We start from the raw sequence: 20,234 nt of genomic DNA, 5'->3' as shown, positions 1-20,234 counted from the left end.
AGTACAATTATGTGAAATAATTTTAAACAGGTTAACATGTTAATACATTAATGACATGCAAATTACTAAACATAGCACCCTACCAGATGCGGCATTCTCATCGTTTATGTCACAAGGTCTAATTGGTGTACTACAGGTGACATTTCATAGATGGTTTAGATGATACAAGGTTTAATTATTAAAAATTCGTTATGAGAAAAAATGTTGCAGCTAATTTGTTGTAGCTGCAGCACACCCCACATTAAACATTAGGTGCTTGGTAGAGTTCTGATTAGATGTGGTACCGTCCTCAAGAACCGTGGATCCGGCTGATACGCTCTCTGCGTCATGCTGCTGCTGCTGTTGTGGTTGCTGTTGTGGTTGCTGCTGCTGCTGCTGCTGCTGTGACTGCGGCCGTTCTTTCTTTTCAGGGTCAGGCTGGCCCAACAGCGCGTTACCAAAAGTAAACGGCCTCAACAAATCGGCCAGCACCGAGTCCACAGGCGACGCTGTAACCACCCTGGGCTGCAACCTCGCATAATCCTCTGGCCTTAACAGCTTCTGCACAACACACCCTCTGCCATCCTTCCCAGCCACCCTGACGCTCCGCCGGTCGACAAAAAGCCTTCCAGCCTACCCACGCGCAGCCTAAACGCCTCCGCCTCGCCACATGGCGGCTTCCAGAACATCCCACTCTGTGCCGGCACAGCAAAAGTCGAATCCACCCAACCCTGCGACACCTTGGTTTTATAAGACAAGAGCCTCGCGCGAATACGCTCTCCCATCGCACCGTACCTCTTGGGGACCGGATACAGGGGCACAGACACAGTGCGAGGCAGGACAAACGGCTGCGGCACCCCGGCCTCTGACTGTTGTGCCATGGCAACGCCCGTCACACGGGGTTTCCTTGCTGGCGCCGCGCGCGGTCTCTGCACCGTTCGCTTCTTCTGCAGCGCCTGTTGCGGAGGCACAAAGAGGTCGTCGCCGTCCCCCGAGACATTCAACCTCCGGCGCATCTTCAGCACCTTGCGCCGGTTCTGAGCAACCTCCTGGGCACACTCAATCCACTGCGTTTTCTCACGCTCGCGCTCCCCACACATCTCCAGAAGCTGAGATACGGAGGCCAGGTTGATGCGCAGCTTGCGCAGCTGCTCGAGCGACCGTTGGTCCGCCCGCCGCGTCTTGCGGCCTTGGCGCACTTCACGGCGGCGGAAGCACACAAATGGTCAATCTCCGCCTTGTGCGCCAGTCATCCCTTTGCAACTGCGGAATAATGGGCTTGAACTTGTTCTGCGCCCGCCGCTGCCTCCAGTAGTCGTAAATGGCCTGTGTGGTTTTCTTCCCCAAAGGCCTGTCGCGCTCTGCGGCGTACTCCAAAAGATACTCCAGCGTGGGCACGTCCTCGACACAGGTGAAGATCATATCGCGGGTGAGCGCCTCCAGGGCATCCATGGCGGCCTCGAACACGCCGACATCCATTCCCACGCGCTTGATCCACTCCATATCCTCATCATCAGCGCAATACATCGGCGCGCAACTCTCCTCCACCGTCTCTGACGATCGTATCAGGGAGTGCGGGCAGGAGAATGCTCGCGCGTACAGCGCCTCGTACTCCTTGGTCACCTGCGAGGCATCCGGTGTCGGGATGTAGACGCTTTTCACGGTGCTGAGCCCGATGCTGCAGCCAGTGTAGCGGAGATGGCGGCTTGCAAATGGTGCTCGGCTTCTTCGTCCTTTTCCACGCCAGTCTCGATCGCGTCTACTTGCCGGTTGTCATCGTCTTCAAGGTCATCGAGGTCAGAGGCCCGGTACACTGGCAGCGACCGCTTGAGGTCCACCTTGCGCGCTCGAAACCGCTGCGCATTGGCCATCCTTTGTTCTGGTATGGGTGTTTTCAAGTGTGTGTGATTGATTTGTTGATTTAATTTAGCTGATTTAATTTAGTTGCGGAAATAATCATGTGGCGTGATGTGCGGTGGATAGAGGTTGGGGTTGGGGGGAGGAAAGAATGTGCAAAAAAAGATGTGATGTGATTGGATGAGTGGGAGAAGAGATGAGCGTGATGAGTGTCAGCAGGCAAGACACGCGGGTAAAAACAAAATGTGATGGAATAGAAAAAACGAATGCGAAAAGGGTGGGTTGGATGGAGGGGGAGAGGAAAAAAACCAAAATAAAGAAAATTTTGGAGGCTGTGAGAAAAAATAATAAAAATAAGCAGGAAAAATGGGAAAAGGGCTGTTTTTAGGCCCTATCTTTCAAGCGCGTTTCAAGGCTCGTTCCGTACTCCTTTCCAGGACCTTTTTTCAAGGCAGAACGAGAAGCAAAGGTACTAAAGGACAACGGGAGTGGCAACTGCTTGGTATGAGAAAACACACAGGAAGTATATAAGCGTTATAAATAAGTAAGGAAGAGCCTACAGTGTAAGTAGGACGAAAAAAACCGAATAAAAAATCTTTTGGCAAGGGGAAATAGTACTGCAAAATAGAAAAAACGGCTAAAAAATACAATTTTTTTGGTTGGTTTTTTTTGGTTTATTTTCTGCCAAGCCAGCTTTCAATCACGTTTTTTTCCTCTTTTCATAAGCTGCAATTTTTTAAACGCGAGAAAATGAACTGGGCCAAATGAGAAAACTGCGACTTTTGTCATTGACGCAGGCGAAAATGCATTTTTTGCTTTCGTTTGAACGCGTAATTTCTTCTTTTCTGTTCCATTTCAGCTAGGCCCAGCCAGAAAGAAGGGGGTGTGGAGGGAGGTTTGGAAAGTCGAAAGCAGTTGGCGGAAGAAAAAAATCCCCTCTCCCCCCGCCTGCTGCTTGCCTGCTCCGCTTGCTAATCGCCCACACGCTGAATATTTGAATTTTACACGCGTGCATTTGGGGGATTCTGCTTTTTTGGCCTTTGTATGGCAGGGCCAATCGAAATTGGCGACGTATTTGTACTGTGATGTGATTGGCTATTTATAGCATTACTGGCCATCACCACCTTTTACAGTGATTTGATTGTGGTGATCTGATCAATATTGAGCTGAGCAAAAGCAGTATTCAAAAGATGAGAGAAAGAGTCGAACGGGGATTTCTACAAATCAAATTGCTGTTTCGAATGTGTCTATAACTTGTATTCTTGATTAAACCTAATTTGCTTTTAATGACGATAGTGATAATGATAATGATGTGTATGTGTCACTTTATTGTTTTGTTTTGCTTTTTTGTTTGCGGCTGTGTTGTTAAAATCTTTATCTAAACATCAAGCGTTTTCGTGCCACCAAAACACATGCGCATTTGATCTACGCTAATGACAAAAGTTTATTTTTTATTTGAACAGGCTAAATGACTGCAGCAGCATTATTTTTATACAAGTAATGGAATGATCCCGGGATTTCGCCGACAAAGCAAAAACAACAATAAAAAACTTGCTTATTTTTTTCCTCCATTTTTTGCATTTCCTTTCTAAATAGCAGCGCCGCCTGCCGGCCAGCCGTAATCACCAATCGCCGATCCCCCCACCACCTGGCGTGGGTGTATTTCCTAATTGAGAAAAAGCAAAAAAAGGCTCAGCGGAACTCTCGAATTTTTATTTGGTGGTGTTTGGTGTTTGGAATGGTGGCGAGTGCATACAAATAAATATGCATCCACCATTATTTTCTGTTGCTTGAAACCCTTTTTTCATTTTTCTTTCTTTTTCTTTTCTTCCCCGCTTTCCCTTCTAGCGTTTAATTGTTTCTTTTTTATTTTCAACTCCTATTTTATAGTTTTTTTTGTGTGATTGCAAAAAAAATATTTTTTTAATTATTATTAACTTTCTACTACTTTCTTATCCGCATTATCTCGGCCTTATATTATACTTTTGTTTTTTATATACTCACACAAAAGCAACAGCAACAGCAACAGCAACAGCAACAGCAGCACCAAACTACAGGCATAACACGAATACAACCTTTTTATTTTCCTCCTTCTGACACATAACCCATACACAAACTTTTTTACTTTTTTTACTACTGCTATTGTTCTCCATCTACCCTTCTTATATATACAAAAAATAACCCTCGTTCCTTTTTTATTTACTCTAGATTCATGGCTTCTTCCTCTTCTTTGCCACCCTCAGTGCCGCTGCCAACGCTTCAGCTTGCAGAAAGCGTGGCGATGGACAGACAACAGGCGGCCCTGACGGCCTCGCGCATGACGACGCGTGCACCTCTGCGCAGCCTGAGAGCAGCGCTCCTCCAGGACACAAGGACGGACGAAAGCGACGACGCTTCCGCAGCAGCAGCGGCCGGGCTTCTTCATCCGGACGCAGCCCACGGGCACAACGACGGCGACGACACCACTGACGGCGGCGTACTGTGGCGATAGCCAGCAACCTGTCGGGGCCACGATCACTCACGAACAGCAGCGGGACCAAGCGGACGAGCACTCGGGACGCTCACAAGCGGCCACACACCAACACGACGCATCCTGGCGTGGCTGCGCCGCGGCAGATGGATACCGGGTTGGACACTGTGGAGGCGCGTGTTCCGACGCCATCGATGTACTGGTCGCAGGCAAAGACATGGGGCGCGCGGCCGCCCAAGATGCGGTCCCAGACGGTCAGCATCATCGGATCCAATATGTATGTGTTCGGCGGATGGAACAACACTGTGTGCTACAGCGACGTGTACGTGCTGGATACAGAGACGATGTTCTGGTCGCGCATGCAGACAACCGGCGATGACGTGCCGCCCTGCCGCGCGCACACGACAACCGCTGTCGGCCACCGGCTGTTTGTATTTGGCGGCGGCGACGGGACGCAGTATTTCAACGAGCTGTTTGTGCTGGACACGCGCTCGTACGCGTGGACGCGGGTGCGCGTTCCGGGCCGGCGGCACCGTCGCCGCGGCGCACGCACACGTGCTTCCACTACAATGGGTTTGTGTACTTGTTCGGTGGCGGCGACGGGCACCGGGCGCTAAACGATCTTTGGAGGGTGCGGGCGGAGCCGCTGGCCGGGGGCGCATATGAGTGGGAGGAGGTGGAGACGACGGGCGGGCGGCCTTTTCCGCGCGGTACCACACGTCGACACTTGTGGGCCACCAGGTGGTCGTGTTCGGTGGGTCCGACGGACAGGAGTGCTTCGGGGACACGTCGCTGCTGAACCTCGACACGCTGGAGTGGTCGCACGTGGCGATCGACCCGCCATTGACGCGGCTGGCACATTCGGCGACGCTGGTTGGCATGTACCTGTTTGTCATCTGCGGCCACGACGGGTCGGACTACTCCAGCCAGGTGCTGATGCTGAAGCTGGATACATTGCGGTGGGAGACGCGGATGATCTACGGGTCGGCGCCGATTCCGCGCGGGTACCACGCGTGTGCGCTGCACGATGGCCGGTTGTTCTTGCATGGCGGGTATAACGGCCAGGAGGTTTTTGATGATCTGTATACGCTTGAGCTGAGCTCATACTCGTACCTTCCCCAGGTTCCGGAATTTGTTATCGGATGCCATCGCTAACACCCCCTCGAGGAAAGACTGCGCTTCTTTGTGTTATTTTTTTGCATTTTTCAGTTTGGGAACTGCTCGCGAATATGTTTTGTGAGCCACTATCCCCCCTCTTTTTTACACTCTTTTTTGAACCCACATTTGCATTCCAGTTGCAATGTAAGATTCCGTTTCTTTTTTCGTCTTTTTTTAGCTAGTTGGTTTTTTCCAACTTTTTTCTTTAACCTTACGTGTTTCTTTATCCTATCAATCTTTAATAAACCTTTACATGCCTTTAACTTTTTCAAGGGATAATCGCTCAGGATACTGCCAATAGCATATATAAATGCGCTCCCCTCCCCTCCCTATTCCCATTTTCACTCGCAAAATGTCAACAAACAGAAGGTATATGCACGATTGCCGAGTGCCACTGACAAACACAAACACAAAAATAAAAAATCAGCTCAATTGACTGGATTTTCACCTGTCAATCAACGCGTTGTAAATTTGCTTGCTTGTTGCTCATTTTTTTGTCGTTCTCACTCAATCCATCTTTGAAAGGAAAGAACAAAAAACATTATTTTGATACGTAATTTTCTCTTTCTCTCGCTTTCATTTTATTTTATTACCCAGCATTATATTTATTTTTTCTATACCATATTTATCTTTCAATTCAAATGTCTGAAATCCAGATTCAAAATCAACAACAAACTCAGTACCTTGACTCCACTGTGCGGTCAATGGCCTCGGATACCAGCACTGCGGGCTCTTTGTCCTCAATAGCGGCGGGCTCGTGGCTAGGCGGGAAGAAGCGCGACTGGGATAATGCCTTTATTTCCAAATATCAGGATTGGAGGCTACATTACAGGAAAACGACCAGTGGCTGACCATGTACTTGGAGAGCATCTCCGGGATGAAAAACACAAAAAAACCTCACATGTAAGTTTTTTTTCAAGAAAAAGCTGGCAAATTTTAAATGTAAACAAACCCATGCTTTTTTTTGCAAACTAAAAAAGCACCGCTTCCCTCCCAACCTTTTTTGTGTTCTATTTTTTTGTCTAGTGCCATTTCGGAGGCGCTCAAGACTTCGTCGGTGAAGCGCCGTGGCAGATCGCGTATGGATGTTCGGGACGTATTCGCAGGCAAACCAAATTTCAAGCTCTCCCCGCTCGGTTCGAAATTTAACACAGCCACCATCCAGTCGCTGGGGATGCGGATGCCTAAGAGACGCGGTAGCTCGCAATACGGGACGCTCCAGGGCAATACCCTGAACATGACTATTGCGCAAATGGGCATGTTGCCTCCCAAGTCTCCGTATCTGGCCACTATTCGCCAGGGTGCTGGGGTTGCAGAGGCCGCTGTAGGGTTGGCTCGGAGTAATAGTGCGGCGGCAAAGACTGCGGCGGCGGTTAAGCAGTTGGAGCGCATGGAGGAGGGCTCTGCTTCAGGTCTGGCTCTGGCTAATGGACATCACTTGCTGCAGTTGCAGAGACGGGCTATGGAGATGCCAATGTCGGCTTCGTCGGATATGACTATGGCATCACCGGAGTTCCCATGTCGGCTCTGTCTGATATGTCTGTGGCACATCACCTCAGCAGCAGAACCAGGACCAGAGAGGGCAGATGGGCCCATTGGCAACAAACCCACCAAAATTCACACTGGGCGCGCCCGTGCCCACATTGCGCGACATGCTGCTGAACCACCACCACCACAACTCGCCGCCGAAGCCGCCCATCCACGAGCGTGCGCAGAGGCTGGGCAGAAGAGCAAGCCCTTTAGCACGATCAATATGGCGCTCGGGGGCTATCCTTACAGGCGAAGCGGCAGGAGCAGTATCGGGAGCAGCAGCAGCAGCAGGCTATGTTATCTTCGGCGCCATCATCGGTCAAGTCTAGTCCTGATTTTTCGGCTAGAACCGCGGACCAGCTTTCATTCCGTTTGAATTCGGGCGAGGATGACGGTAGTGGTGGACAGGGGGAGGAGAGGAGCTGACAAAGTCTGAGGATGAAGTGCGGGACAAATTCCAAAAGGTTCGAATTGCATTTTCACGCAATAATACGACAATAGGGGCGATCTCTGAGAGCCCGAGGCTTTGGGAGAGCCTTTGGGGCAGGATGACGAGGCGGAAGAGAATTCGGCGAGTGATACGTCTATGCATACCTCGGCGGAGGATTACGCGCCTATTGAGGGGTCTGATATAGAGACTATGCTTCGCAATATCGATGATGTCTCACGGATGCTGCCGCCAAGCCCTGTCGGTCCCGACGGTTTTGATAGCCAGGCAGGATCGCGGCAGCGGAGCGATGATAACCAGGAATATGTCGACCGAATTGCGCGTTCGGATGACTTGTTCGTCGACTAGTCATAGACCGGCAACCCATGGATGTGCGGCTCGGCGGCGACTCTTCTTCATTTGCTGTGATGACGTGTCCGAGGGCGGGGTATGAGGAGGTCTGCGGGCTCACCGCCGAAGCGCAAACTCTCGGACTCTGATCGGACCACTCCAGTGGAGGCCACGCATCCAGGATTGTCATCCTCGTCTAAGCTGCCACAGCCGCCGCAGAGCAGACTGATGGCACCCACGGCGTCGTCGCTGGCTAGGGGTCGTGGCAGGGGAAGGGGCCGGACCCGTCCGGCTTTGGGTCATGCTGTGAATACCACTGTTCCGATAACAGGAATTTCGCGGAAACCCGTTTTGCGCACACAAACTAGTGCCACAGCGTCGCAGAATACTCGTGATGCCACTCCGGCACAGCCCGAGGTGTCGCTAATGTTGCCACCACGCAGCGATTCTCGCGCAGGGTATGCTGGTGCTGGCGGATTGCGGATTGGTGCGCCGGTGAGCTCCTCGACAGCAACTGGGCCTGGTCGTGTGGCAGAGTTTAGGCGCAAGTTTGAACCTACCGATGCACCGAGCAAGGCCGCATCCGGGCCCGTATCAGCGTTTGCTAATCCCGTGGTGACCATGCGACCCGGGTACGCTGGTGCTGCGCAAAATACTACAAAGCTGTTGCCTCTTCGTATTCCTCTTCAGCTTCGTCCTCCTTATCTTCGTCATCGGCAGTGGAGCTCCCTGTGAAGCGCGTGCCGATGACGGCCGCAGCGAAATCGCAAATTGGAAAGATTCCGAGTTCCAAGATTGTTGGTGCTGGACAAAAGTCATCGACAGTGGCGATGCGCGAGGCGGCACGTAAGGCTGAGGCAGCGCGGATAAATGCTTCTGCTGCTACCAAACACCAAGTGGCCCCGGCGGCGAACGAGCAGCCCTTGTTCAAGTCTGTTGCGCGGCCAGGCCCGAATATGTCGCGGCCGTCTAGCCAGTCTAGTTTGCGCTCGCAAACGTCTGATCGTCGTTCTCGCCCAACTCCCCTGCCTATTGTGAGCAGCAGCAATGGCGGTACCAGCGGCAGTGCCGCCACTGCTATTACAATGTCCTCTAAGGGTAAGGCGCCTGTTCGCTCGAATGCCGGGTCGAGATCGAGTGGTGGGAGCATTTGGCTGAGAGTGTCAAGACGGATTCGGTGGATTCGGGCAGATGGGGTCTTTCGTCAGTCATATCGATGCTGTCGCCGTCCAGCTGGAAGTCTCAGACCAACTTGGTTCAACCCACTGCCGCAGCTTCCGCTGCTGCTTCCGCTGCTGATCCTGAGACACCAACGGTTAACCCAGTGGCCAAGAAGAAGACACTTATTGCTAGTCCCTATGACGTCAACAGTCCCCAGACACCGTATCAGCCTCGGCCGGAGCATGGCGGTGGGAACCGGGCACAGCTAGTCATGCCCACGTACAAGGACATGGCGGTACCCTTGCGCCGCACCAGTGATAGTCGGTCTTCATCTGGCTCGTCGGTAGGGACTTTTGAGGACAACAATATGTCTTCATCTGCAGCGGCAGGGGCTAAGCGGCCATCTCAGCTGGGGTCGCAGAAGCGGCTGATCAATATCGCCGAGGGCAGGCTTTCGGGGTCTCGTCATTCCGGTCTTCGTTCTTTTCGGATGATGAGGGTGCATCAACGCGTGTATCGCAACAGGATGCTAAGAAGAGGGGCCCAGCATTATTCGCATGCAGTCTACTCCCGATTTGCACCAGGCTCATCAACAAGAACAACAGCGAAGTGCTGCTACTACGGCGGCGGCTGCTAATATGGTGACTCCGTTGCCGCGCGGGCGTGTGAGCAATTACACATCAATTATTCCTGATGGGTCTAACTCGCCGCCAGAAATCGAGTCTGATTATTCCGACGAGTACTCTGATGAGGAGTTTTCGCCAGCGCCTAAGCGCAAGAATGACTTTAGGATTCCTTCGTGGGCTACGACACCTGAGTTGGCGCGCGGGTTAATGAATCAGGAGCGGGTTAATCCGGATCGCATCTTTGGGAGGGTGAAGCCGCTGAGGGTTAATGATATTTTCAATCGGAGGGAGTCTGGGGAGTCGAGAAGGAAGCCAAGGAATAGCTCAATGATTTGGACTGGCTCGGATGCTTTGACGGCGGACGATGAGCTGGAGTATATCCGTCGGATGGGGTTTGACGCGTAAATTAAGCTTTTTATTTAACGTCTTTTTTGGAGTACATATATGTTCTACCATTTTAATCGTTTGTTTTTGCTGAAATTGAAAAAAAATTAGTGCGATGTGTTTATCCCATAGAATGGCTTTTTGTGCATTGTGTTTTTGTATTTCGCATTCCGAGTTTTTTTAGGGAAATTGTTTTTTATTTGCCCATTCAGTTTTATATTCATTTTTGCTATTCACTATTACCATTTGCCATTTGACATGTCATACCTCCGCCCCCATCGGCACACGGCACCATCTTAGTGAGTCGCAATACGCCAGGCGTGCACCGAACACACACACTGGGACGCAATCACCACCAGTGGACCAACAGGAACAGCAACAGCAGCAGGAACAGCAGCAGCAGCAGTACAAAAGCGACGAGCACAACCCAACCTACTACGATGTACTTAAATGTGAAGGACAATTTGCAACTCCATCATCTTTCTTCTCCCGCCCCTTCAAGCCTGTTCACTCCACTAGCCACTCCTACCCCTGGGCATCCAAGCCCACAGACATCACTGCGCTGGGCAAAGCCAAATACACGGGCGAACAACATGGCGATTCCAACAAGCACCGTTTGCGCCGTTCGGGCGCATCAACTAATGGGTCGTCTGGCGCGGGTTCTGTCGGCGGATATGCTGATTCGATGGCTTCGTCGTCGGTTTTCCTTGGTGCGCCGATCGAGGATGCTCTGCCGCCTTCAGTGTTCAGATTGCCTGGTGCCGAAGGCAGCGCGCCGCGCGAGAATTCTGCGGCTTCTGAGGAGTCTTGGGGTCTGTTGAATGGAATGACTGCTGGCGGACGGTCTTTACGCCGAGCCGATCAGGTTATTATGTCTGTATTTGACCGCAAAGTAAACTTGATTTAAAGTAAAAAAGACTAGTTGCTATATGTTCACATCGCTATTTATTTTTTGTGCGTTTAGTTCATGGTGACAACTTGCGTATACAACTGGTTTGTGCTGTTTTTTGGCCAAGTATATAACATATTTACCCTGTACTGACATATAGGTTTAATTTAATATACTCACGCTAGCATATTCATTAATTTTTTATTTTTAACGCAAGAAAATATGACTGAATTCAACTTTAGCATTTTAAAATAATATAGTATGTAAAATTAATGCATGAATGTCACATCCTCTAGCATTTGTCGGCAATATTATTTTAAAAATTAAAAAACTTGGTTTAATTAGAAAAAAATCAAGTTCATTATATTTCATTCAGTTGCCCATTTCCACCCCCATGTATACATTGTGCAGCATGTAGAATAATTCAAGCATTACCTGGGCGCAAGAACAAAGCTGCGCTTGCTGGCTGCCTTTCTACAATTCACATTTCCAGGACAATTTTTAATTATAAACTAATAAGCGTGAAAGAAAATAGAAGGGGAAACGTCCATTTTCCATTTTTGCGTTAGCGATTGTAGCCTAGTGTGCAGCAGCTTTACTACCACCGCATCAATTGAAATATAACATTAACGCAAAATAGCTGTTCTACAAATACATTTATTGGGATATTTTCAGCCTCGCTAATTACTTTCTTGCTTTCATTTTTATTTATCTATTGTCTCTGTTATATTATTTTAACACCTAAAGCACCATGGGCCTTGGACCTAATCTCGGCAGACCTGAACCCGACAATACAAACCCTGCAGGTATGTTTTTGGAGCTGGCATATGCAACGCCCGGGCAGAAAAGAACACTGGCGTTAAATATGTATTATTTAAAAAGAGATTTTTGTCTGTGCAATGGATATTAACAAAACAATTGGGGATGTCAAACAAAAAATACTTGATGGTCATCAGCTCGATTCATTTGGAACTGGATACAATATAAGCTGGGTTCCTATTAAGCTGGAGAATAATTACTTGTCGCAAAAAGAGCCAAGAATAATAAAACATTTAAACGTGAATCATAATATACACAAATTAGAAAACTTGAAATGAATGACAGAATGAACTTGGTTCAATTATATATGATGGTCAAACCAGCACTCATTAACGTTAACCCTATGTAAAATAACAGGCCGAAGTTATCTATAAAATATATACAGGAAAAATGAGTGAGACAAGCTTGTGAAGGAAATATAAAAATATAAAAAACCTCCCCTATACAAGCGGCAGTTTTTCTATTAGTTTTTTATTATAAATTCAAAGCGAAAGCTATAAAGGTAACAAAGCTATGCCCCTTGATAGGACGCTTGGTGATCTATTCAATTAAAAAGCAATAAATTGCTCCTCCAAAGATGGTGTTTACTATTCACCGCTTAACCCTGGATTGCTAAACTGCATTGTTTGTGATCCAAAGTGTACATTGGAAAAGTTTGCTGAAATTGTAAAGGGCAAATTGGTGGTATACATTTTTCCAAAACTCGAGATAGTGTAGTGCTGAGCACCCCACGGGGCGTTTGCAACCCGGTTTAGTGGCCCGGGCTGAAACCCGTCGGTGCGCACAAATGCACCAGACAGATGAAGGACATTAGCCGACGCCCTTCTCTGAGCACATCAGTTGCAACCCACGTAGTGGTTATAATTGAATATGTTTTTGCCAAAGAATGATAACAGCAGATATTGATGTAATTTCGAGGTGCATCACAGTAGTGTTTGTTATGCTAGTTGTCTACATATGAGCGGCGCTGGAGATTCCACACACTTGCCATAGTTTGTTTTCCATATATACTGAGGCGCTTCTGTCATGAGGACGGGATACTCTGTTTTCTAGTATATTTACTTTCCTACTTTACAGGGTTTGCTTGTGACTGTCTCCTTACCTTTACTTGCTGGACCTATTGACTGTATTTTTAACAAGAGTAATAAAGCAATCTATAGTAAAACCATTTAGCGAAACCAACAGATAATGATATCCCAAATAAGGACATTGAATACAGGCCTACTTTTTGTAAACATTTTGTGCTATGTACTAGTTAATCAAATTCAACTGATAGGCCAGCCCTTATTGTTGCTGTTGATCTGCCAGAGCCAGATGCAGACAGGCATAGCCACACCACAATTTTTTTTACCTTTTTAAGCCACGGTGACACATAGTTTTTCATTTATTTACCCAGTGCATATTGCCTATAGTATACATCCTTTATACATAGTAGCAATTCTATAAACGACTAAAAAAGTATAATACTAACCAGTTATTTATATACTGCTTATTTGTTTTACTGCAGAAATAACAATTATAATTGTGCTACAATCGAGACATTGTATGGTATATGGAAGCTACAATGTTCATATGGGTTGATCGCGATCAACTGATTAACCAGTCTTGGCTGCTTAGCCAGACAAAGCATTCAATCAATAGTCACACAGTGACACATATAACAGAGCTGTACTTCCATCTCTCCGGTACATAGTACTTATATTTAATACATCTTTATACATAGTATTTATCTGTCCACGTTCATAGAACATTCACTGAACCCTGGATTCCAACAATCTTCAGTTGTCATGACGATAGCTGCCATTAGCATGTCTGCCGTCGGTATCACTAGCGCGCAGCAGAACCAGGCCGCCTATTCCAGCGTCTCGATGTGAGCAACCCAGCGGCCACTGCCTTGTGCGTAACTTTTCAAATGACGGCAACATGGGTGTATGGTACTCGCCTGAGTACATACGCACGATTGTCCAGAAGAACAGCAATATGGCTACTTTCCGCAGCGACATAGAAAACACAATTCACGCTGTTGTTCACATCCACATAGGTGGCAACATGGGCGCAGCTCACAGCCCCAACGACTGGGCCTTCATGCTCCACTACGCCAACGTGGATTGTCTGTGGTGGCAGCGGCAGCAGCTCGACAACCATCTGTGGACCATGGATGGACCCAACCACGATGGCGCAGCCACCACCCTCAGCATCGACCTTATTTACTTTGATGAGCCCACCCCCATCCTCCAGACCTCACCAAAGAATGGACCAGGATGCACAACTACGATCCTGCCGAGGTTGGGCGTGCCTAGAATGATGCGCGCGCCTTTGCTGGCGACATGGCCAAGGTCAATTACAGGTCGCCATTTTAATTATATTTTATTTTTTATGTCTGGCTTTGGCTTTGGCCTTGGCTTTTTTAAAACATACTGTCGTATGGTTAAAATTAAATCTAGCCTCTTCTAGTTTATCATAAATGTGTAAAACCACGTTTGTCGCCAAGCAATATTGCAGCAACTGTCACAGCTGCGAGACACTATGCGTCAGCTTTACTGCGGGTGCAGGTGCTCATGCCGGTGCTATCTCTGAGTTTCAGGCGCAACTGAAATTGGCAGCTTGCCCGACATAATTGTGGTGCTTGGTTGTTTGCTGCAACAATTAGCTCTGCCAGCATTTTGCATGTGCATTCGGCATCATTGAAGCACTTTATTTCCTGCTGATAAATATGGCACACTACTATTTCCAACGCAAATACTAATAAATTTTACCCGTTGGAGCAGCAAGATTTGCTTTGTTTGATGGCAATCTTTGCTGCTCATTTGCCACCCATTTCCGCCCATTTTCCCCCATTTGCTATGCTAGTAGGGTATGGCTTGACTGAACTTACATATTAGTAGTGCATATGTAATATCACTACGCAGCTTCAGAATCCAGTTGGGCAACAACACAGGGCTTCCCACATACACTTGGTTAGGATATAACAAAAGCCAAATGCCTTGTTTATCCGCAAGCTTTGGACTTATTGCTGTGCTCTCTTTTGGCGGGACGGTCTATTTAATTGGAAAAAAGCATGGCGACCTGGCTGACCAAGCGCGCACAGTTGGATTTGAGTTGATAATAATGTGATGATGATTTGTATTTTTATTTTAGACACTTGAGAATTACAAAGAAAAAGTTGGGCCTAGCTTGGCTTTATTTTGGCTCAGGCGCGCAGTAAAGGCGAGCCCTCGTTGCGCGCGGGGACGCGCTGGTAGCCGCCCTCGCGGGCGCGCTTGTAACGGCGGGCGAGCTCGGCACCCATCACAAGCGACAAAACCTGTGCGCTGACAATGGCCGCGCCAGCCCACAGCATCGACTTGCGCCTCGCGTGCCACTGGTGCTGTAGGGGCTCGAGGCACCCGACAGCAAAGCCATAGTGCTTCTTGACCGAGCAGTTTGCGGGCACCGCCATGTCGACGGGGCTCTTGAATCCGCAGCACCTAAGGTCCTTTTCGATCGAGCGAATGGTGTCCTGGTCGTTGTCATACAGGCCCTCCCAGACGCTGGAAAAGCGGTCCTCGATGTGCCCAGGGCGCAGCCATACGATCATCAGCGCAATCACTTGGACAGCAACCAGAATAGTCAGCAGCGCGGAGTATGTGCCAAACATGTACTCGCTGCGCTTAATAGCGCCGATGACGCCGAGGAACGCGACGAATGTGACAAGGCCGCCCAGAATGGCGCATGTCAGCGGCATCGCGATGCCGCCAAATGTCTTGTACATGTCGGTCAGCCCGGCGACCCCAGTGACCATCAGGAATATGCCGGCGGCAGCAGCAGCGCCGTTCAGCACCATATGGATCACTCTGAGCATTCCACTTCCCGAAATCGCATCGAGGTATTCTCTAAATCCAGACGACATGGTGAAATAAAAGTGGTGGGCTATCTAAAGGTGTACGAAAAAAACTGAATGAACACTTGTTTTGTTGTGCTTGATGGAGTGTGCGAAAAAACAATGAGCAAAAATTGTAAAAAAAAATTGGAAGAGTTACAGGCTATAAAAGCAGAATCAAAAGTATATTTTGTCTTTTTGTCTGCAGCCGCGAGTGCTCGCCTTTATAAGCCTTTGTTTGTGGATCAGAGCTATTCCCTATTTTGCCAGACGCATTTATAAATTCACACAGGGATGATGCGCGTGTGTGACGTGTTGTTTCTGTCCAACCAGCGCAGCGCGCATTATTACCTCGTGCTTGCCGCTTCGAGCGACGCATGAATAAAAGCCAGCGGCGGCGGCAGAAACAACACACACGAGAGGATCGCAATGCAGCCGCTTCAGAGCGGAATCTCTTTGGCTTTTGTTTTTGCAAGCGCTGCTGCCATTCGCCAAATGCGATTGAAAATATCAATAATATTGAAAATCCCCCCCCCCACACAATATACCAAATGCCAAAATAAAATAGAATAAGGCCCAAGGGCCAGAAAAGCCACGCCACCAAGCTGAGAGAAATATAAATGCTACAAATGCTACCCTCACCCCAAAAAGCTCATCGCCTCATCTGTTCTTGTGTTTGCCCTTCTGCTTCGGGGCTGGCTTGGCGGCAGGCGTGGCTGCTGTGGCTGCGCTGGGTGGGGCGCCGGCAGAAACAGAAGAAGCAGCGGCGGCGGCAGCATCGCCGCCATCATCCTGCGATTCATTCTGCTGCTCTTCCTCTTCCTCTTGCTGCTGCTGCTGCTGCTGGTGTGCCGTAGATGCAGGCGACTCGGGTGAGGGCTCGTCAGCCTCGGTCTCACTATCGTGCGCTTTCGCTGCTTGCTTTGTGCCTGGGTCGGCGCCTGTCTCTGGCTCGCGCATTGCCGAGGCATTCGACCCCTCTGCTGCCTCAGAAAAACCCAATCTCCTGCTGCTGCTGCCGCCACGCGTGCCGCCCCTGCCGCTGCCCCCAAAGCCGTCCACGTCGCTCTCGTACACGTTGATGTCGGCCGATTCGATGGGCAGCCACGTTGTGTCGTCGGTAAAGACTAGGTTGTACAAGCTGTAACCAAACGCAATGACCACAAGCTGCACGACAATAGCCAGCAGGCACCACTGCAGCGCCAGCTTGCTGTGGTGGAACACGTCCTGCCGCATGAACCGCAGGCAACCGTGCGCGGGATAGTCCAGCACTGCATAGTCATCACACTGCTTTGAACTTGGCATATCGGTTGCATTCTTGAAACCGCAGCATCCGTAAAAATGCTCATACCATAGAAGCTGGCGTTTGTTATCATTGTACTTGTTCTGCCACATTGTGTGCAAGTCGCGCTCAACTGTGATAGGCTCCAGAGAGGTTCTTAACAAAAGCCAAGATTCACCGAGAAGAGCCAAAAATATGACTATGACGAGCGTGCGCATGTGTCCTTGGCCGTGTACAGCACTCCGTCTGTGCCGACAGCGGCGGCATAGAGAACAATAAGGCCCAGAACAATCATATTCACTGGAATACTGTAGTATGCAAAATCAAGGACTGATTTTGACAGCAAGTATGCGCCAGCCGCAGTGAGACCTGCACCAGTAAATGCACCGGCGATTGATAAAATCATTAGCAACACCAGCGGCAGGTCAAACGGAATGTTTTGAAAACGAGTCAAAGGCCCAGGCATTTGTGTAGTAAAATATTCAGTAAATAAAGCATGTATTTGCGAATAATAAAAAGGTGAACACATTTAAAATAATGAGGGTGTTTGTTTTCTTAAATATACTTTTGAATTATTCAAAAAAAATTGGGGCTCTGATATCATTCCATACCTGCGAAGATGCAAATATGCAAATATGCATATATCGAATTCAAATTCAAATAAGCTATCATTTTCATAGCTTTGATTGGGTTTAGCAGTTGATACCAAAGGATAGATATGCAAATGCACCTTTATCGACTTGTAATGGTCCTCTGTTTTTATTTTACATGTTGACATTTTTTATTGTCTAAATTTGATCTGGCTCATTGATTTTAAAATTTTTATTTAAATAATTGTTTAACTTTTTACAAACAATGATATCCATATAGCACCTGGATATAGGTGTACCGGTAGAATTGAACCATTAAAGTATGAAAAACGTCTGATACAAAACTAGAAGCAACGCCGTGTGGGCGGCGCTGTAAAAGTCTTGTTGACATTTTATATAATCCAGGAATATCGGAAATGGATATTGTGGCAGTAGTGTTGTTATTGACAATGTTGATGCTTGAAGGCGGGAAGATAAATTCGGAATGCAGCTTGGACAATACAATTATGCTTGTATTTTCTATAAAGCTGCAAAATTTCTCGCAGTTGCAGAGCATCTCTTTCATTCCGTTTTCCAATATTTTTCGCCTTTACAAAAATGCAGTCTCAATTATCATCATTCCAAACTCTTCCTTGGAATATTGTCAACGCAATTTCGACTATATATGCTGTGTTCGTCCAGCTGAGGGGTATAATAAATATAAATACTCTCATGAGCAAATGAATTGCGCACAAGCTTTTGCATTGCTGCCATATCTGGCGTGTCACTACTTTGGAACGCGTCTGTAGGATAGAGGCAGTTCGCATAAGCTCGTCTGACTATCTGGCTTACCTAGAGCCACCAGAATTCCATCAGACTCGATTATTTCCCAGTTCTTGTGGATTAAAGTTACCAAGGTGGTCAAGGTTAGACTGGATTCGTGGGGTTTGCATTTGACGGGGATGCATCTAAGGCACTTCTTAATTCGTTCAATGGAAAATTAGTTTTCCTGCACGCACACACCCTGAACTTCGTGCTTAACAATTCACCTATAATTATGGCAGTTATGTGGATTTGTACAAACAAAACACTAGCAGATTTGCTAATGACATCAGATATATGGTTCCCAATATGCGCAGGGTTGTACTTAGCTGTGATCGGCTTGGCTCCAGTTCTTACAGAGTTACAAACAACCTATGATGACAGTGTGTGCTCCAGTTTGTGCCAGGGCGTAGACCAGATATCCGTTGATGCGTCGTGTGGGGGGTTCCCATTTGCGCTGAGCACGGATTACTTGCCTGGGATAACTCGCATCAAGTATTCCTGGGAGGCGGCCAGAGAAGACAGTTTTTGACTTATTAGGAGTGCACGACACTGCGGTTGCTTGATATTTACAGAAAATGTAATGGCATAAATGGTGATGAGGCGATTGGTCTAGTTCAAGATGAGATCGTTCATGCAACAGTGTATCCGGTCTTGAAAAGCTGGGGTTTAATATATACCACTGTTTCTTTCGGTTTTCCGGTCTCAGCTATACCCAATCTGGGACAAGTTGCACTCTTTCCAAACCTCAGGTGCTTTGCACATCTAAGCGGTTTTACCATTATGATGACATTTTGCTTAAAGGCAACTTTGGCACACTTGAATACTTGTCTTTATCTCTGAGCCCGGATCTCGTCAGAAATCTTGAAGAGCGTCGCACATTTACCAACTCTCATCCAAGGCTCCGCCACCTTCAACTTTATAATCGTTATAACTCTAGCCATTATGCGTCCAATGACGCAGCAACATGCTTTGCACTTAAAATCATCAGCTCAGCACAAACCTCATTGAGCACATTGGAGCTACACAGCTGTTTTAATGTAAGTGCATTCATTGCTGGTGTTCGGTCAGACACATGGCCCAGTAGAATCCAGTCGCTCAGTATGCCCGAGATACACCTCGACTTTTCTGACATGGTGCAGTTGCTCAAGAATTTGCCTGCTTTGAAGACGCTCCACAGTAATATTGGCAAGCCCAAAGTTGATAAAATTCTGACATTGCTGATGTGGGTGCCCTTGGCTATTCCGACAAAACGGCTGGCGAAGTTTATGCCGCGCATTATCCGCTGGGACGAGTTTTCACTCACTGGTTTATTCGAGGGATGCATATTTTAGTGACCCCACCTTTTCTTATGAGAGAGCTGTTTTGCTGGTCGCACTGATATGCCCTTACTTCGGCATAGCAACCTTGAATTATAGGGATTGGAGTCAAGAAGACACACAATTGTTGATTGAGTCTGAGGAGTTCAGACAGCATGCCGATCGTCTGAGGCAGGTCAAGTTTTGCGTTGATTGTGACATTTGAATTTACTGACAAGCCTTCATTTAATTTAATTTTTACTATTATATTGAACAGTCTATGCCTTGGAAAAATACAAGCAACTAGTCTAAGCTGTAGACGCAATTTTGGAAGATATATTTTTGATTCGTCCATCGACTTGCGGCGACACCACAGCCCACTTTGCAAGCAACTCCTCTGTGGCATTTGTCCGGGTGTCCTTGCGGTTAATAAGCAAACCGGGCATCAAGCCGCCGGCATCATCATTCGAGGGACGCTCTCATCTTCGGGTCGCGACATATTGGATTCAGGAATGGGTATGGCGCTGTTATCCTCATGGCCGAATAGCGCCGTCCGAGCTACACGCATGGGTTCTTGGTCATCATCCAGACGACGAGCGCTAGAGAGAAGGGCTTTGATCACGCCGGAGCTATGGTGTGTCAGCAGCTACGCCCTGCTGGTCAAAGTTGTTACGCAGTAGGATTAATTATCGGTCTCACTGATCCCTATCAAACTCTGATTGAAATCAAAGGGTGTTGATATTGTACGTTGCT

At 48.0% G+C, this 20,234-nt stretch overlaps 9 protein-coding genes across 9 annotated transcripts; 7 read left to right on the top strand and 2 right to left on the bottom strand.

Annotated features, from left to right (window-relative positions):
* The first annotated feature begins 3,921 nt into the window (after window positions 1-3,921).
* BX661DRAFT_183754 (uncharacterized protein) lies at window positions 3,922-5,727 on the top strand. Its single transcript, XM_051536300.1, is given in 3 exon segments — window positions 3,922-4,317; window positions 4,332-4,815; window positions 5,048-5,727. 3 exon segments carry the CDS (start codon window positions 4,049-4,051, stop codon window positions 5,459-5,461), a joined length of 1,167 nt encoding a protein of 388 aa, XP_051390954.1. The 5' UTR covers window positions 3,922-4,048; the 3' UTR covers window positions 5,462-5,727.
* Window positions 5,728-6,008: 281 nt separating this feature from the next.
* On the top strand, window positions 6,009-7,501 carry BX661DRAFT_32335 (uncharacterized protein). The gene is made up of 2 exons (XM_051539073.1): window positions 6,009-6,367; window positions 6,491-7,501. Exons 1-2 carry the CDS (start codon window positions 6,318-6,320, stop codon window positions 7,368-7,370), a joined length of 930 nt encoding a protein of 309 aa, XP_051390953.1. The 5' UTR covers window positions 6,009-6,317; the 3' UTR covers window positions 7,371-7,501.
* Window positions 7,502-8,240: 739 nt separating this feature from the next.
* On the top strand, window positions 8,241-9,346 carry BX661DRAFT_32332 (uncharacterized protein). The gene has a single exon (XM_051539071.1). The coding sequence runs from the start codon at window positions 8,519-8,521 to the stop codon at window positions 9,200-9,202; it is 684 nt and encodes a 227-aa protein (XP_051390952.1). The 5' UTR covers window positions 8,241-8,518; the 3' UTR covers window positions 9,203-9,346.
* Window positions 9,347-10,060, top strand: BX661DRAFT_32333 (uncharacterized protein). The gene has a single exon (XM_051539072.1). The coding sequence runs from the start codon at window positions 9,491-9,493 to the stop codon at window positions 9,962-9,964; it is 474 nt and encodes a 157-aa protein (XP_051390951.1). The 5' UTR covers window positions 9,347-9,490; the 3' UTR covers window positions 9,965-10,060.
* An 89-nt stretch (window positions 10,061-10,149) lies between these two features.
* On the top strand, window positions 10,150-11,097 carry BX661DRAFT_183752 (uncharacterized protein; the record flags this gene model as incomplete). Its single annotated transcript, XM_051536299.1, has 1 exon — window positions 10,150-11,097. A coding segment is annotated over one exon (693 nt), but the record flags the coding sequence as incomplete, so codon positions are not given.
* A 2,237-nt stretch (window positions 11,098-13,334) lies between these two features.
* BX661DRAFT_213743 (uncharacterized protein) lies at window positions 13,335-14,105 on the top strand (the record flags this gene model as incomplete). Its single annotated transcript, XM_051538745.1, has 2 exons — window positions 13,335-13,987; window positions 14,096-14,105. Exons 1-2 carry the CDS (start codon window positions 13,575-13,577, stop codon window positions 14,103-14,105), a joined length of 423 nt encoding a protein of 140 aa, XP_051390949.1. The 5' UTR covers window positions 13,335-13,574.
* Window positions 14,106-14,765: 660 nt separating this feature from the next.
* Window positions 14,766-15,693, bottom strand: BX661DRAFT_183750 (Tetraspanin family-domain-containing protein). The gene has a single exon (XM_051536298.1). The coding sequence runs from the start codon at window positions 15,538-15,540 to the stop codon at window positions 14,842-14,844; it is 699 nt and encodes a 232-aa protein (XP_051390948.1). The 5' UTR covers window positions 15,541-15,693; the 3' UTR covers window positions 14,766-14,841.
* Window positions 15,694-16,170: 477 nt separating this feature from the next.
* Window positions 16,171-17,570, bottom strand: BX661DRAFT_205909 (uncharacterized protein; the record flags this gene model as incomplete). Its single annotated transcript, XM_051538604.1, has 2 exons — window positions 16,171-16,991; window positions 17,561-17,570. 2 exons carry the CDS (start codon window positions 17,568-17,570, stop codon window positions 16,171-16,173), a joined length of 831 nt encoding a protein of 276 aa, XP_051390947.1.
* Window positions 17,571-18,316: 746 nt separating this feature from the next.
* BX661DRAFT_183749 (uncharacterized protein) lies at window positions 18,317-19,734 on the top strand. Its single transcript, XM_051536297.1, is given in 5 exon segments — window positions 18,317-18,532; window positions 18,543-18,678; window positions 18,759-18,834; window positions 18,846-19,408; window positions 19,503-19,734. 5 exon segments carry the CDS (start codon window positions 18,481-18,483, stop codon window positions 19,705-19,707), a joined length of 1,032 nt encoding a protein of 343 aa, XP_051390946.1. The 5' UTR covers window positions 18,317-18,480; the 3' UTR covers window positions 19,708-19,734.
* Window positions 19,735-20,234: the final 500 nt, after the last annotated feature.

The sequence above is a fragment of the Kickxella alabastrina genome (assembly GCF_025024165.1).
Source record: "Kickxella alabastrina strain RSA 675 chromosome Unknown BX661scaffold_14, whole genome shotgun sequence".
Lineage (NCBI taxonomy): Eukaryota > Fungi > Kickxellomycota > Kickxellomycetes > Kickxellales > Kickxellaceae > Kickxella > Kickxella alabastrina.
This window is presented reverse-complemented; position numbering and strand designations above follow the sequence as displayed.

Coding starts and splice junctions, on each gene's coding strand:
- BX661DRAFT_183754 (XM_051536300.1), top strand. CDS start 4,049: ATGGCTTCTTCCTCTTCTTTGCCACCCTCAGTGCCGCTGCCAACGCTT. Junction 4,816..5,047: donor GCTCGTACGCGTGGACGCGG/GTGCGCGTTCCG, acceptor GTGGGCCACCAG/GTGGTCGTGTTCGGTGGGTC.
- BX661DRAFT_32335 (XM_051539073.1), top strand. CDS start 6,318: ATGTACTTGGAGAGCATCTCCGGGATGAAAAACACAAAAAAACCTCAC. Junction 6,368..6,490: donor AACACAAAAAAACCTCACAT/GTAAGTTTTTTT, acceptor TTTTTTGTCTAG/TGCCATTTCGGAGGCGCTCA.
- BX661DRAFT_32333 (XM_051539072.1), top strand. CDS start 9,491: ATGCAGTCTACTCCCGATTTGCACCAGGCTCATCAACAAGAACAACAG.
- BX661DRAFT_32332 (XM_051539071.1), top strand. CDS start 8,519: ATGACGGCCGCAGCGAAATCGCAAATTGGAAAGATTCCGAGTTCCAAG.
- BX661DRAFT_183749 (XM_051536297.1), top strand. CDS start 18,481: ATGGTTCCCAATATGCGCAGGGTTGTACTTAGCTGTGATCGGCTTGGC. Junction 18,679..18,758: donor CCTGGGATAACTCGCATCAA/GTATTCCTGGGA, acceptor TGATATTTACAG/AAAATGTAATGGCATAAATG. Junction 19,409..19,502: donor AAAATTCTGACATTGCTGAT/GTGGGTGCCCTT, acceptor GGTTTATTCGAG/GGATGCATATTTTAGTGACC.
- BX661DRAFT_183750 (XM_051536298.1), bottom strand. CDS start 15,540: ATGTCGTCTGGATTTAGAGAATACCTCGATGCGATTTCGGGAAGTGGA.